We start from the raw sequence: 16,424 nt of genomic DNA, 5'->3' as shown, positions 1-16,424 counted from the left end.
TCTTCTACCCTGAACTAAACAGCTTGTGAACCCACCTGTCCCAAATGCTGAACAACCAGGGTTCCTGAAAGCAACGCAGACGTCCCCCCACCCCTAAGATGGGTGAGGGCGTTCCTCCAGGAAGAGGTGGACTGGGCCGCCGAGCTGGACTGACTGGTCTTTGGCTTACCTGACCATGGATTCTTGTGACCACCGGAGGGCCTTAATGGCTTGCCCTGGTCCTGCGCCCCGAAGGCACAAAAGGACCCACGCTGAGCTTTGAAGGGAGGCCCCCGCCTAGCGTGGGAGGCATTACCCTTAGTGACCTGGGGCAACAGACTACTCTTACCCCCCGTAACCCCCAGTATAAACTCATCCAGAGTGTCCCCAAAAAGACAACTCCCCATAAGGAATATCAGACACTGTCTTTTTGGAAGCGTGGTCAGCCGACCAGCTTTTCTAGCCAAATAATGCGGTGGATCGGGACCCAGACCGCAGACAACCGAGCGACTAATGGAACCTCGTCCAAGGCCGCGTCACACAGGTACATACCAGTCTGGGTAATCTGATCCACCATGTCAAGGGCAGTCAGAGAGGCCGACTCCGCCACCCGGGTGCTTCAAAGCACCTTGGACCACGCAGTGAGAGCCTGAGCGGCCATCACCAAGGCAAACACAGGTTTTAGCAGGGAGCCCGCCCCCAATGAAAGCGGTGAGAAAGCACCTCCACGCGCCTATCAGCTGGATGCGTGAACACCGGGGAGTTCTCCCCCGGCATCAAGGTGATATATTCAGCCTAGAGACAGGGAGGTCCAACGTTTAGCCCCAGCCTCCAAAAAGGGATAGCGGTGGTGAAAACGCTTAGGCACTACCAGCATATGTTTTATGCGACGCCACTGGTCATTCACAATTGTGTGAAAACTCCTCAGGACAGGAAAAAAACCTGACCCGATTCCTGGGCCCTTCAGAACCCGAAAGCAGCATGCTTACTTGACTGAGATGCTTATCGTCAAGATATTGAGTCTCCCTAATGGCGCTAATGAGGGCCTCCATCGCAGCGCGTTCCGTGCCACCGAGGAGGAAGATTCCTCCTCCACCCCCTTTAGAAGCTGAGGACAAGGACCCCTCAAGGGGGACGTCATCTGTGGCAACCAAATTTAGGCTCTGAGTCAGAGGAATGGGAGGGCATAGGCCGTTGGTTTGGAGGAGCTTTCCGACAGCAGCAGACCCACTTTGGACGCAAAAAAACCACAAGAGCAGCAGATGAGGCAGTGGAAGAGGTTTCAGGAATACCCGAAGCCCCCACCAGGCCTGCAGGGAAATTGGGAGCCTGGGAGTCCAGAATGCCAATATAAAATTAATGTGACGCTGGCCCTTTAAATCAGCGGTTCCCGCGGAACCCCACCGCAGCCTGCACTATTTGAAAGAGCCCCTTCAGACAATGCAGAATCCACAAGAAACAACAGTTTTGGCAGAAAAATGCCCTTGGCATTAGTAAAAATCCCCCCACAGTATCAGTAACTGTCACACGCTGCTCAGTGAGAAAATGGAAGGAAAGGAGGAAATGACCTCACGCCCCTAGAGGCCTAGCCCATGAGCCACAACAAAATAGTGCCTAATGAAACTCAATGCCAAAAGTCACTGGCAAGATGGCTGCTGCCCTTAATAGGCATGTGCCCTTAGCCGAGATGGCACCCGATTGGCGCCAGGACAGGTCTTAAAATGGCTGCTGCCCTCACACACAGCTCAGCCACCTGCCCACCTCCAAAATGGCGGCCGCGCTAAACGGCACCAAATTAAGCATATACATTCGGTCTGGCCACCACAGGGGACCCCAGGAAGACCCCCACGCAGCTATGGCATCCCCCATAACATTTCTAACTGCCTAGCTTACTCCTGCAGAGGGCACCATTACCCAATTGTGAAGGCTAAATGGATGGGCGGCGACTGCCAGAGGACATAAGAGAAAGGCTGTTTTTAAGCCTGTCTCCTCTAACCCTCCCCTTCTTCCACCATCCCCAATATATTCCTGATAATACAGAGCCAGGGGGACAAGCTACACATGCTCAGTTTGGTGTGTATTGCTAGAGTTTTTTTTTTCCTCTTGGAAGGGTGCATGTGATTAGCACTGTCCAGACTGAGGGTCAGGGGCTCTGCATCCTGATAGGACAGTCAGTGCAGAACGAAAAAACCTCCTACAAGCTTCAACCAGACACTGATAGCAGTCACAAGCTGCTAAATACTGCTGATGAGAAAAGGTATTTAGCAGTTTAGATTTACAAAAATAATTGCATTTCCATGTTCTATGTACTGTGGGAGACCAGATATAGTGAATGCAGGGTCCTGGGTTGTGTGCTTTTCACAGCTGCATACAGCTACAAACAGTAGGAATGATTAATTCTATTTTGTGTAACGTAATAAAAGATCTACCTTTTATAGTGCTACTAAAGTCAGTTTTTTTTTTGTTAAAAATTACTAACATGTCATACTTACCTGCTCTGTGTAGTGGTTTTGCACAGAGCAGCCAAGATTCCTCCTTTTCTCAGGTCCCTCTTTGGCTCTCCCAACCCCCCCCCCCCTCCTGTTGCGTGCCCCCACAGCAAACTCAGGGCTATGGGGGCACCGGAGCGGAAGCTTCCTGTGTCCATTCAGACACAGAGCTATGGCCTGGCCCCGTCCCCTCTCTCAGTTCATTAGCTCACTGACTTTGATTGACAGCAGCCGGAGTCAATGGCGCTTCGCTGCTGTCTCAGCCAATGAAGGGAGTCCCAGGCAGCAAAGTTTCTCGTGCAACATTGCTGGATCGAGATGGGGCTTAGGTATTAGGGGGGCTGCTGCACACAGAAGGCTTTTTATCTTAATGCATAGAATGCATTAAGATAATAAAAAAAAAACCTTCTGTCTTTACAACCACTTTAAAGCCAAACTGAGAAATCTAAAAACTCTCCCATGCATTGAGGCAGCACCTGCACTGCAAAGGTTCACTGCCCATTTATTCCAGGGCACTCCCCTATGCTCCATCAGAGGACTGTCTAATGCAGGGCTATGAATGTAAGACCAGTCTAGCAGAGTGGAGGAGCAGAGAGCTGGGCAAATGAATTTACTTTTCATTTCTTCCCTAGACTTAAAAGAGCAGTTAACTATTGCATTGTGGGTGCAGCTCCACTCCCAGGGAGAATTTTCACGTTTCCTGGAATATGGATTCAAGGCACTTTGTTCTTAGTGATAAGATATTTCCCTATTAGTCCTAAAATACTTCAAGGAGCTTACAGACAATTATTTTTTAATTGTAACCCCAGGGGATGTCACATTCACCCTTTCTTTACTACCCTCTCATGTATGCAGGACACACACAAATATCTATTTAGGCCGCTATCAAAATTGTTATGTCCAAGGAAAAGTGCGTGTTCAAGAGATGGTCTCACAGAACCATATGGAAAGCCACTGCGATATTGCAATGAAGACTATAAAGTGGCCACTAAACCCACATCATAACAAACTATCAATAAATGCTGTATTACATGCTGTTCATGCTCACTCACTCAATATGGGGTTTGTTTTCTGTATTCTGCTAAAAACCTGGTTTATCACGCTGCTCTTTCTCTCCACCTTTTGTGCAAGTCCCCAATTCTGCTAGGCATTTTGCAGAGCATTGTTTGCAGTTCTGCACACACTTAGTTCTCAGTGAATATTTATGCTAAGTATTTCCTCCCTATCACATCTGAGCAGCCCATGTGACTATAGATTCACACATGTGGGTGTATACACAGTGGTAAATGAAAGCCCACTCCCTCGCTCCTCCCCTATGCCCACTAACCAGCTAAACACAAACACAATGGGGGCAGGATATTACATGTATATTGGTGGAGCCTTCACCTCCCTCTTATTCCAGACACAAGCTGGAGGGGCTTGACACAGCCCGTGACTGTCAAAAATCCACCCACACAATGTTATTGTCCTAAAATATTTGATTTCAAATATATATTTCTATGCCAATTTAAAACAGTTTATTTACATTAATTATTCTTACTCTGCATTCCAAAGGCAGTTTTTTTTTCTTTTTTAACATGTGACCAGCGGCAGAGGACTAGGAGCTCCTCCTGCTTATGTTTCCCTGCAGACAGGCTGGAAAAGACCTGGGTCATATATCAATTAGGAAAAGATGTTTTTTTTTTTTATTAAAATAATTACAGTGCCATATACAGAAAGAGAAGGGATAATGTAAATGTCAATTAAACAGTATATGTTTAGTATCACCTTAAGATTTAGAGGCTGCAGACATGATTGCATGAAGTATGCATTTTGGGATGATAATTAGGTTAGTATAGCAGAGGGTAGATAAAAAAAAAGTGCACTTTTAAATTAATCTCTAAAAACCTAATATTTTTAGATTATCACATATTCTAAAATATTATACGTTACATTGTTCTAAATTAAATGATTTTGAGTTAACAAATTATTTGTGATACCCACTATTATTTAATAAAGAGTTCCAACTCCCAAGTACTAATTCTTATACTGAAAGTGTGATTTGTCTAGGCAGGAAAAAACAACATATTCACTTTAATGCCCTCCTTTCCCATACAGTAAAATTCTTCTCCATTTTGCCACTGCACCAACAATGTCATATGGGGACAGAGAGAGAATCTTTAGCTCTGTGTAAGTTTAAGTCAGAGCCACTTGGAATTTAAGCTGGCTATTCATAGTAGAATTTCGTTAGACATTTGCTTTAAATCACAGTAACAAGAAAATTTGAAGGAGCAGGATGGAACATTGTTCCCGAACAAAGTAATTTCTAACAATTAAAAAACAAAGAATATGAATCAGCGCTTATGATGTGAAGGATGAGCAGCTAGCAAAGGAGTGTAAAATATACATAAACAAAAATGCAAGAATAAAAATGGAAATTGCAGCGCTGAAAATGAGTAGATAGTACACCAATTAAAGTGCAACAAATGTATACACATTCTTCCAATGAGGGAATAAAAACGTCTCTTATAATAAATGTTCATTCAAAAGATGTAGCAAATTTCAATGAGTACATCCCGGTGTAAATGATGACAAAAAGGATGTTGTGTCCACCACCATATGAGTAAAGTTCAAAACTCACCAGAGCCAGATGCTGTCTATATTATAGGACAGCAATAGGGTATTATGCGACAAGCTTCAAGATCTTAGGACGTCTGGGTAATCAGCGACCTCCGGCCCTGGGAACAACCTCCAATTGATTTATCGACTCAGCACGTCATATGAGAGTTTAAAAATGCAAAAGGAAGAGGCTCATGGTGTAGTAAGAAGTGATATAAATTTATTAAAAAAGATATATTTTTTGTACCACTGACAACCAATACAGTGTACATAAATTAAAAATGAACCCTAAAATCAAACAATAAAAAGGACTCACATCTAGAGCCACCACTGCAAACCGGAGTGATGGCTGGACCTTAGGTGTTTGAGATAAAAGCTCTACGGCCGTTTCGCGTCCAACGCGTCATCAGGAGATTTTCTAACAGTGAACATTTGTGAACGTTTTCTTTTGGGAAATTACATTTATTCCAAAAATGGAATATTAAAAGTAAATGAAACCTTGAAGTAGTTTTGAACAACTTTCATCCACTTATCAAATGTACAAATAATTTTCATTGGAACATCTACTAGTGAATAACCACATTTATACAGGGATTCTGTTCTCCCTCTCAAAGTTCACAGTATATGCAACTTGAATGGGAAAACATTTTAGTGACCTTTTTGCCTTGCCCTGCATTGCTAAAGTTCAGGTTCACCTAGTGACCCATTGCAGCCAACAACAATTAAATCTTGTACTGGTTTGACTTCAGCAGTGACTGGTTGCTATGGATTGCCATACTTAAAACTCTTTATACAATAAGAGTGTTACTGTACCTGTGACATTTTGTAAATTATTCTTTCAATTCATCTTTGGAAGCAATTGTAAAAATAAAGCCACATACCCAGTCTAAATTTCATTTAAGAAGGCTGGCACGAATATAAAAAAAAAAAATATATAATAAATACATATTAAATATTTAATTTAAAATGGAGGAGCTTATGACTGTGAGATTAGTAGATTGTTCTACTTCACTCCGTGTCTGAAACTTGTGATGGGATATTCTGCTGATTTTCTAGATATTCTTTCAGTTTATCTTCGGTCATTGTCAGTCGACGCTCCAAGATGGAAACAGTCTGTTAAACAAAGCATATGATATTATTTGGTTTAATTGTCACTAAAAGGTTTCTTGTCTTTGTGAATTTGTATTCAAATGAAGTTTCTGGTGTGGACAGAAGTTGCCACAATCCCTATACTCAATAGGAGTCCATACAAAAACCTCTTTTAGGACTTTAGTGGCAACAAACATAATTATACAATATGGCTACCTGGAGGTGTTCTGTACACAGCTGCTTGTGTGATTGGCTCACTGATTTTCTCAAAAGATTGTCTAAGATACAAGTTGGATTTCAGGCATCCCCTATTCCCAAAAGGAAATAACTTCTAAAGGGATGCAGACCCTGCATCTTTCCTCATTGGAGCCCTGCAGGTGCAGCAGCTGGTTGATAATTATGAAATCACTCCCATTAGACTCACTCAGCACAGGGGCACAGAGAAACAGTGATTTCAGAATAACAAAAGGTAGGAATCTGCAACAAAGTTTGTTAAAATCTTTGCAATGTACATAGATCACCCATAAAGAAATGTTTTTTTCTCAACAAAAGTGGAGTTACGCTTTGATGGATACTATATGTCCTCTTCTTAGAGGAAAATGTTTCTCCAGCCCACCATATCTTGGGTGCACATGGACTACACAGGCCACAAACGCCCAGTGTTCCAGAACCCTTATGACCCTACGACCATAAAAATTTGAATTATACCTAATTATTTGATTATTGCCAATAATTCCTTCCCCTTTTGGTGGATATATAAGGAGGATTGTTCATATTGTAAGAAAGCAGATAAAGGGAACCTGTTAGATTAATGGCATGTAATGCAGTGCAACTAAAAAACATATGTACAAATCAGCAAAGTGGTTCCCAAAGAAGGCATGGTATATTTTTGCAAAATGATATCGGCCCAGCTTAGACCAGCGTAACTATTCATATACCATACCTGGCCAATGCCCCTGGAACCTGAAAATCACGAAAGCAGACATTGCTATTTCAATGATCATCACTTTCTTCTGGGTTCTGTGCTGAGTGGCTGGCCTGATACATTGTGAATACAGGAGATCAGCCACCCAGCATGGGGGCCATTCAGAGAATGCTTTGCATTTTTTTGAAAGGAGAAGTTTGGGGCTGCTAAAAAACAAACAAACATACATACTGCAGATGTCCCCTGCCTGATCTAAGCCTGAGAACTGAGGATCACGTGACTGCTGATCATTCAGTTCTCGGTCAGCTCTGAACAGTGTGATGACTTTCAGTCACTGCTATCTGCTCTTCTCCTCCAGCACTCACTGGAGCACCAGGCTTGGAGAGGGGGCTGGGAGTAGCTGGGTTCAGCTCTTAGCTGAGTACAGCCAACTGTCAATCAGGCAGCTGGGTGGATCCTGGCAAAATGGTCAGGATTCTGTTACAACATGGAACGGCTCCGTGATGTAAACTTTACAATCCTGTGACCCACAAGAAAAGTATAGCCATAATAGCTTTGGCCATACTTCTCTTTGAATGAATGCACAGAGAAGAATGTGTTCTCTGATTGCAGGAGGTGGGGCAGTCACATCATGCTCTCAACCTTGTCCACTCAGAGAACACTTTGCATTAATTTAGAAAATGCAAAGCATTCTCTAAATGGCACCCGTGCCAAGTGGCCAACCTCTTGGGTTCAGAATTTTTCAGGCCAGACGCTCAGAGCCAGACCTGGAAGCTTGGACGCAAATAGAGATCACTGGAGTAGCAGAGATTTCCAGCTTCCAGGGGCTTCAGCAAAGTATGGTATATACATAGTAACTATGTAAAAATATACCACACCTGGAATTCTTCTTTAAAGTAGCAGGAAAGGCTAACTACAAACCAACATTTAAGAATGTCCTCCCCTTTTCCCCCATGGATCTGCATGGATCCTTATCAAAAACTGCTGTGTATATACTAGTAATCGACCGATATCGGTTTTTCGTTGCCGATACCGATATTTTGGCCATTGCATATCGGTATCGGCCGATATTTTCGTACATTTAAAAAAATATTTTTTTTTTATTTTGATCACTTGACAGGTACTCTTGTGGAGGGATCTGGGGGTCTAAAAGACCCCAAACCCCTCCTCTGCACTTAAAAGCATTCAAAAAGCCAAGTTTGGCTGTTTTGAATGCTGTCATTTTTTTTTCAATCTGGCACCGAGTACCCGGAAGTGATGTCACTTCCAGGTTTTTACATGTAAAACCGATCAGAGCTGAATACGGCTTTGATTAGGTCTTCGGCGGCCGTGCAGGCTGGTTGCTTGTCCCCTCCCATTCCCTGTAATGAAAGCCGAGCGGCTTCTCAGCCGCATCGGTTGTCATTACAAGACAGCTAACCATCGTCTATGGACGCTGGTACCGGGGTGATGCCTCTAGCTGCAGGCATCACTCCGGTACAAGCACTTTCCGAAATATTGGCAATATCGGTCACCTTGGTGGCCGATTCCGATATATTAGGGAAAGTGCATTATGGCCCTCGATATATCGGCTTTGCAGATAATCGGTCAATCCCTAGTATATACCTTATATTTTAGTGTTTTTTTACATGCCTGGTTATTAAAAACCACTAAATGAAAGCTCTGTCTCAAAAAATTATCTAAATTCAATTGGGTACAGTGTTGAAGAATTGAGTAAATGTCAGTCAAACTTTCACAGCGCTGAAAACTAAAAAAAATGGTCTGTTAATGAAGGAATATATACAGTGGTGATCGAAAGTTTGGGCACCCCAGGTAAAAATTTGCATAAAGAAGCCAAGGAAAGATGGAAAAATCTCCAAAAGGCATCAAATTACAGATTAGACATTCTTATAATATGTCAACAAAAGTTAGATTTTATTTCCATCATTGACACTTTCAAAATTACAGAAAACAAAAAAATGGCATCTGCAAAAGTTTGGGCACCCTGCAGAGTTAATATCTTGTACTGCCCCCTTTGACAAGTATCACAGCTTGGAAACGCTTTTTGTAGCCAGCCAAGAGTCTTTCAATTCTTGTTTGAGGTATCTTTGCCCATTCTTCCTTACAAAAGTCTTCCAGTTCTTTGAGATTTCTGGGCTGTCTGTCACGCACTGCTTTTTTAAGGTCTATCCATAGATTTTCAATTATGTTGAGGTCAGGAGATTGTGAAGGCCATGGCAAAACCTTCAGTTTACGCCTCTTGATGTAATCCCCTGTGGATTTCGAGGTGTGTTTAGGATCATTATTCATTTGTAGAAGCCATCCTCTCTTTGAATTCAGCTTTTTCACAGATGGCATCAAGTTACCATCCAAAATTTGCTGAAATTTTATTGAATCCATTTTTCCTTCTACTCGTGAGATGTTCCCTGTGCCACTGGCTGCAATACAACCCCAAAGCATGATTGATCCACCCCCATGCTTAACAGTTGGACAGAGGTTCTTTTCATTCAATTCTATGCCCCTTCTCCAAACGTACCTTTGCTCATTCCGGCCAAAAAGTTCAATTTTAACCTCATCGGTCCACAGAATTTGTTTCCAAAATGCATCAGGCTTGTCTATATGTTCATTTGCAAAGTTCAAACGCTGATTTTTGTGGTGAGGACGTAGAAGAGGTTTTCTTCTGATGACTCTTCCATGAAGACCATATTTGTACAAGTATCTCTTTATAGTGGAATAGTGTACCACAACTCCAGTGTCTGCCAGATCTTTCTGGAGGGATTGTGCAGTCAAACGTGGGTTTTGAATTGTTTTTCTCACAATCCTGCGAGCTGTTCTGTCTGATATTTTTCTTGGTCTTCCAGATCTTGCTTTAACTTCCAGTGTTCCTGATGACTGCCATTTCTTAATTACATTCCGAACAAAGGATATTGACATCTGAAAATGCTTTGCTATCTTCTTATAGCCTTCTCCAGCTTTGTGAGCGTCAACTATTTTCAGTTTCAGTTTTCTAGACAACTGCTTAGAAGATCCCATGATGCTGATTGTTGGGGCAAGGTCAGATGAGTCTGGGCATTTAAAACCTTTGAGATTGACATCACCTGGTCTTCCCAGACGATGATTGAGAACAATCCATGACACTGGCAGGCCTCAGCCTTGCAAAGGGGGCAGTGCATGCTATAAATTCTGCAGGGTGCCCAAACTTTTGCAGACGCCATTTTTTGGTTTTCTTTTATTTTGAAAGTGTAAATGATGGAAATAAAATCTAACACTTGTTGACTTATTATAAGAATGTCTAATATGTAATTTGATGCCTTTTGGAGATTTGTCCATCTTTCCTTGGCTTCTTTATGCACATTAATACAAATTTTTACCTGGGGTGCCCAAACTTTCGATCACCACTGTACATTCTAGTACTTGAGTGGTTATGTTAAACCATTAGCAAAAGCATCAATTTAGACAATGTCAAAAATCTCTAAAAACAAAAAAGTGCTGAAGCACAGGCTTCATAGTTTAAGAATTAAAGTGGTGATGCTGACAGCCAAACGATCTTACAGTATAAGATTAGGTGCACTAAAATGTATTTAACGTACAACTTTATTAAAATACAGTAATTACTACAGAAGAGCTCCTGCTATATACAAATATTCAGTTATAGCAGAAAAGATTTCCTTAGCTGTACACTTAACTGCTTAGAAGTGTATACTGTAATTATTTTTTTTTTATTTCTTCCTGTATACATTTTTTTATTATTATTTCCTCCTGTTTATCTTGCTGACACTAGTATCTTGTATGTGCCACCTTCTAGCATTAATGATGTGCTCATAATACATCCTTACAGGTTTTCAAGTGTTTATTTTAGGACTTTCAAGGCCTAAGTTTAATATGCAGTGTGTATTTCTTCATATTTCTTTAGACCCACAGTAAACACAATGACGCCGTTGTGTAAAGACTGGGCATAAAGGAAGTAGAGACCTTGTAGATAGCGACCCATTACTTTTACAGGTATAGATATTAGAGTACAGGTTTTGTTCAGGCAGCAGGATCAATGAGTTCATATTTGGTATATGAATGAACAGGAGAATGGTGTGTACACAACCTTTTATGATTCTTACAAAAAAAGCACAGAGATAATCTGTATAAAAATAGGTCAAAAGGGAAAATCATGTATTACAATGACAGGTGTGACAAATCCCATCCACCTATCTTAGGAGTAGCAGATACACTCACCTGAGTCAACACATTCAGTTGATCTAGAATGTGTTCCAAAGTGCTAGTCAGTGAAGGGTTGGGAACTAATTGTTCATCTGTCAGAGGTCTTCCTGTGTGACCATGTTTCTTCATGCTGGTGCTTGGTAATGATAAAGGCACATGAGGCATGGCTTCACTTCTTTGATGATTGCTACGATCTTGTTCCTGTATAAGAATACAGATGTATCAAAAGATGCACTGTGAATATAAAAGGTATTTCAGAAGTCTTGTAAATGTGCCAATGATAATGTTGGTCAGGGATGCAGCCACCTAAAAAATGTATTGATTACAGTTAGGCTGATCAGCAATGTGGTTTTTAGGCCTCATTCACACACAGTTTTTTCTGCTGCTCCTAGGGGCATTTGGCTTTTTTTTTAACCATATGCATTTGAGTTCATTCACTTTTGCTGCATCAAAGAAAAAAATATGGTACTTTGTGCCAGAAACATCATTTTTGTGCCTTAATAAATGAACAAATCACAGAATAACATTTGCACTTTTGATGAGTTATAAAGTAAGTACCTTTGTTCCTAGACTGAACAAACATTTTAACTTGCTCACTATGAACAAATTACACTAGTTTAACATGTAACAACACTCTACCCATTCAGTTTGGCCTTACATAGGTTAAAAGGTGGTAGCTATAGAACTGGTGGACACTGGCTATCATTTCTAAATCATGTGCTGGCCTGACCACTGTTATGTGCAGGCGAGAGAGCTCCATCCATCACAATGGGATGAGACATTAAACATGCTTTGGCACTGAGAGTCAGAGGACTTTGTCCTAGCGATTTATACATATAATGTAATAATTTTACGGTAGATATGAATTTTCAAATATGTAAACATAGCTCTGGTTCATTTGTCACTCCTTATAACCCTCTTTCTTTCCTTTGCTATAACGTATCCTTTCAAGCCTGTCAAATTCCAGGGTAAGTAAATCTTCATGACCAGACCAAATTCTGGTAAGCATCAGTTTTTCTATCACTTTGCACACCAAAATTGATTTAACACGTGTTTTTAAAAACAACCTTAAATATATATTTTATAATAAGCAGTGTTTGTTTAATCGCTTCCGGACCGCCCCACATACATATACTGTGGCAGGACGGCCCTTCAGCACGAAAAAACATACATGTACGTCATCTTTATTTTCGGGTCTGAGGCACACATGTGATTGGACACAGCAGGAGCTAATCAGAGAGAGGCAGAACGATGGTCGTCTGCCTATGTAAACACGGTCCCCAAAAAAGTATCGCTTAGTTTCTGATTTCTCTGCCGCAATGTTGCAGTGCCGCTATAAGTCGCTGATCGCAGCTATTACTAGTAAAAAAAAAAAATCCATAAAAATATTCCATAGTTTGTAGATGCTATGACATTTTCCCAAACCCAATTCTATATACGCTTTTCGGGATTTTTTTCTTTATCAAAAACATGTAGAAGAATACATATTGGCTGAAAATTGATGATGAAAAACAGAATTTTTGTAAAATCTTACCGTAAAAATTCCTTTCTCTGAGTCCTCCGACAGTCGCCGCCCACTCATACAGTCTTCACCAATGGGGTATTGACTTCCTCTCCTTAGGAGTAGCTAGGCAAAAGACTTGTTAAAACAAAAGCATTTACATAGACACACCCATGGGGGCTGTCCCACTGGTCCAATAACCCCCCCTGCAATAGCCATCCCAACTCAGTTTGGTAGCAAGCGGTTAAGAGTATAAGAACCCCAAAAGAGGGGTGGGGGCGGCGAGTGTCGGAGGACTCAGAGAAGGGAATTTTACAAAAATTCTGTTTTCTCTTACGTCCTCCGACAGTCGCCGCCCATTCATACAGTCTTCACCAATGGGGATGTCCCAAAGCAGTGTAGACATGAGGGGTGGGAAACGCAACCATCAGAAAAGGGCAACGCAGTACCCATATCAGAGAAAGGAACCTTACATGAACAGCAAGGGAACCTTCTGGGTAACAAAAAGGCTCAACAGGAGCAACAACCCAGGAAAGCAAATAACCAAGGGGGTAAACAACCCCAACAGCCAGGAACCCGCAATAAAACCTGGGTCCCCTACTGTACTGCCGCACAGAGAACTTTGCGGCCAAAGGAGGCATCAGCTGATGCCAGAACATCAATTTTGTAGAATTTGGAAAAGGTGTGCACCGACGACCAAGTCGCAGCCTTGCACACCTGGGCCACCGAGGCCTGATGCCGGAAAGCCCAGGACGTACTCACCGACCTGGTAAAGTGCGCCTTGACAGGGAAGGGTGGTACCCGTTCCCTCAACGAATAGGCCTGAACAATTGTCTGTCTGATCCATTTTGCAATGGTCGCCGCAGACGCAGCCATGCCCTTCTGAGGTCCCTCAGGAAGGACAAAAAGAGAATCCGATTTTCGAAAGGATTCAGTCGACGACAGGTAAACCCTGATCGCCCTGACAACATCCAAAGAATGCAAGGCAATCTCCTTAGGATGCTTAGGATTCGCACAGAGCGAAGGTAAGACTATGTCCTCATTAGGGTGAAAATCCGAGACCATCTTTGGAAGAAAGGACGGGTTAGGTCGCAAGACCACCTTATCCCTATGAACCACCAGGTAAGGGGAGCGGCAAGACAACGCCACCAACTCCGACACTCTGCGAGCAGAAGTGATCGCTACCAGAAAAGCAACCCTTTTTAGACAGCAGAGGTAATGAAATTTCCCTGATGTTTTCAAACGGGGAACGTTGTAACATGGACAGAACCAAGTTCAAATCCCATGGAGGTAGGGGCTCCCTTCTAGGAGGGGCCAAGTGATGCACACCTTGAATAAAGGTGTGAATCAAAGAATTAGACGCCACAGGGCGCTGGAAAAGAACAGCCAGTGCAGATACCTGGCCCTTAACCGTAGCCAGCGCAAGGCGCTGGTCCACACCAGACTGGAGGAAAGCCAACACTCTCGCCACCGAGTAGGAACAAGGAGAGAAACCCCTGGACTCACACCAGGCAAAATAAGCTTTCCAGGTACAGTAATAAATCTTACCAGACGAGGCTTTTCTAGCCTTGAGTAAAGTGGGAATAACCTCGGAGGAGAGACCCCTGTAGAGAGAGCCCTGCCAGCAGATCTTCCCGCATTGGCAGCCGCCACGGAGGCTCGACAGCCAGGTGAACGATGTCCGTGTACCAGGACCGGCGTGGCCAGTCCGGCGCCACCAGAATCACCAGTGTTTGTTCCGAGGCCAACCTGCGAAGGAACCTGGACAACAACTGAATCGGAGGAAAGGCATAGATCAGACGATACTGATGCCAAGGCACCACCATCGCATCCGAGGCGTCTGCCAGAGGATCGCGCGTTCTTGCCACGAACCATTCCACCTTGTGGTTTAGCCGAGACGCGAACAGATCCACATCCGGGGATCCCCACTTCGCGCACAGCATTTGAAATACCTCCGGGTGCAGGGACCATTCCCCCTGGTCCAGGGTCTGGCAGCTCAGATAATCTGCCTGCCAATTCTCCACACCCAGAATGTGCACTGCCGATATCACCGGGACATGAGTCTCGGCCCAAGACAGAATACTGGTCAAGACCTCAAGGACAGATTCAGTCAGGCCGGGGGGCCCTGGCAGGAGCCCCTGCCAGGTACAACCTCCCCTGCAGTTGATCGTCCGGTTGCCAGCAGCGCACCCCCCGGCCCCCAACACCAGTCATCGCCCTGCCCCCACCCCAAGAAAGTGGCCAGACCACCCAAACAGTCCCAGCGTATGTAAAAGGGGGGGGCAGGATGAGGGACTCAGCAATAGGGGGGGTGCCTGCGGGAAGGAGGGGAACCTGGGATTCCGACCGTCCCAAGGAGGGACCCACATTCACCCCAAGACCCTCCAGGGAGACTGGGGTGACCACTGGATTTAGTTATCCAGCCTGTCACCCAGTCCAACAGTTGATCGTAGATCTCACAGGAAAAATCCAGGAGGAAAAAATGTCCTATCTAAAAATTTTTGAAAGGACCAAAGATTCCAGTAAGGAACTAGGTCCTTATTCCTGACTGCCCATGGGTGTAGCCAGAATTTTTTTTCTACCTAGTGTCCTACTCCTGTAGGTGGCAGTAAAACCCAATGGTTATAAATACCAGGAGCTGTGGGGTATGGGGTTTTTTTTTTTTCAAAATTAATGGTCTTTTTTGTTTATAGTGCAAAATAGGTGATCAAATACCACCAAAAGAAAACTGTGTGAGAAAAAAGGACATCAATTTTAGAAAAGAGAAACATTTTGGATCCATGACCTCAAAAGTTATAGACCACTGGGCCTTAACATCGACTGGCACATTAATGCCCATATTAACAACAGTTAAGATCGTATATTAAATTCTAGTTATTACTTACTCCAAATCATTTTTATGATTATTCCATTATATCTCCACATAATCTTTTTAACCTATTACTAGGCGTAATGTTTTATAATTTTTTATGCTTCTACATATGTATGTTTTTAGCTTCTTCATGTTTTTTTGATATATTGGTAAACCGCATATGCTTTTTTAAATTTTTTTAAAAAGTGAACATTTTATCATTTTTTTTCATATATCCATTCTCTGTGACCTTTTTCTTCATATGTTCATATATGTATTTCATATTGCATTTTTGGATTTCGGAACTTTAGTGTGCATGTATTTATTGTGAATAACACATCCGGAATCTTAAATTATAATTATACTATTCAGCTTTTCCAGGCATCACTAATTAAAGTTTTTATAGTATTAAAGATTTTTGATTCAATTGGAACATCCAGCATTTTCATCCCGAAATTTTGCCAATCCACCTGCATGATAAGAATTTATATCGTAGGGGTTTTGTTGCTGCATTTGTAGCTAACATCTAAATACATCATCACCCCTCTATACATCAGTTTTTCAATTTAAAAAGTCCTTATCCAGGTTTTGCTTTCTGAGAGGAAGGGAGTCCTGCAGGAAGTCGGTCGTTTGTTTTTGTTTCGGGTCTCAATAGCTCAGAGGAAGTGAACTCTACAGGATGTTCACTTTACGCTTCCTGTTCCGGGTTCCACCCAAGTGATGCCGGAAGTGTTTGATTACATGCTTCATAAAAAGCGGATGGTGATGGCGCGGCTTCCCTCCAATCCCAGTGGATGCCTT

At 42.7% G+C, this 16,424-nt stretch overlaps 1 protein-coding gene across 2 annotated transcripts in view; it reads right to left on the bottom strand.

Annotated features, from left to right (window-relative positions):
* Window positions 1-5,992: 5,992 nt before the first annotated feature.
* The window catches only part of POC1B (POC1 centriolar protein B), a 308,058-nt gene continuing 297,626 nt past the window's right edge, over window positions 5,993-16,424 (bottom strand). For both annotated transcript variants that reach the window (XM_082252687.1, XM_082252686.1), the window contains 2 exons: window positions 11,287-11,472; window positions 5,993-6,179 (listed from right to left, as the gene is read on the bottom strand). In XM_082252687.1, coding sequence (XP_082108813.1) covers window positions 6,075-6,179; window positions 11,287-11,472 — 291 coding nt within the window. In that variant the 3' untranslated portion in view covers window positions 5,993-6,074. The remainder of the gene's footprint in view (window positions 6,180-11,286; window positions 11,473-16,424) is intronic.

This window comes from Pelophylax lessonae (assembly GCF_965119305.1).
Source record: "Pelophylax lessonae genome assembly, chromosome: 4".
In the NCBI taxonomy this organism is placed as follows: Eukaryota; Metazoa; Chordata; class Amphibia; order Anura; family Ranidae; genus Pelophylax; species Pelophylax lessonae.
The sequence above is the reverse complement of the archived record's forward strand: the minus strand, read 5'-3'. Positions and strand labels throughout refer to the sequence as shown.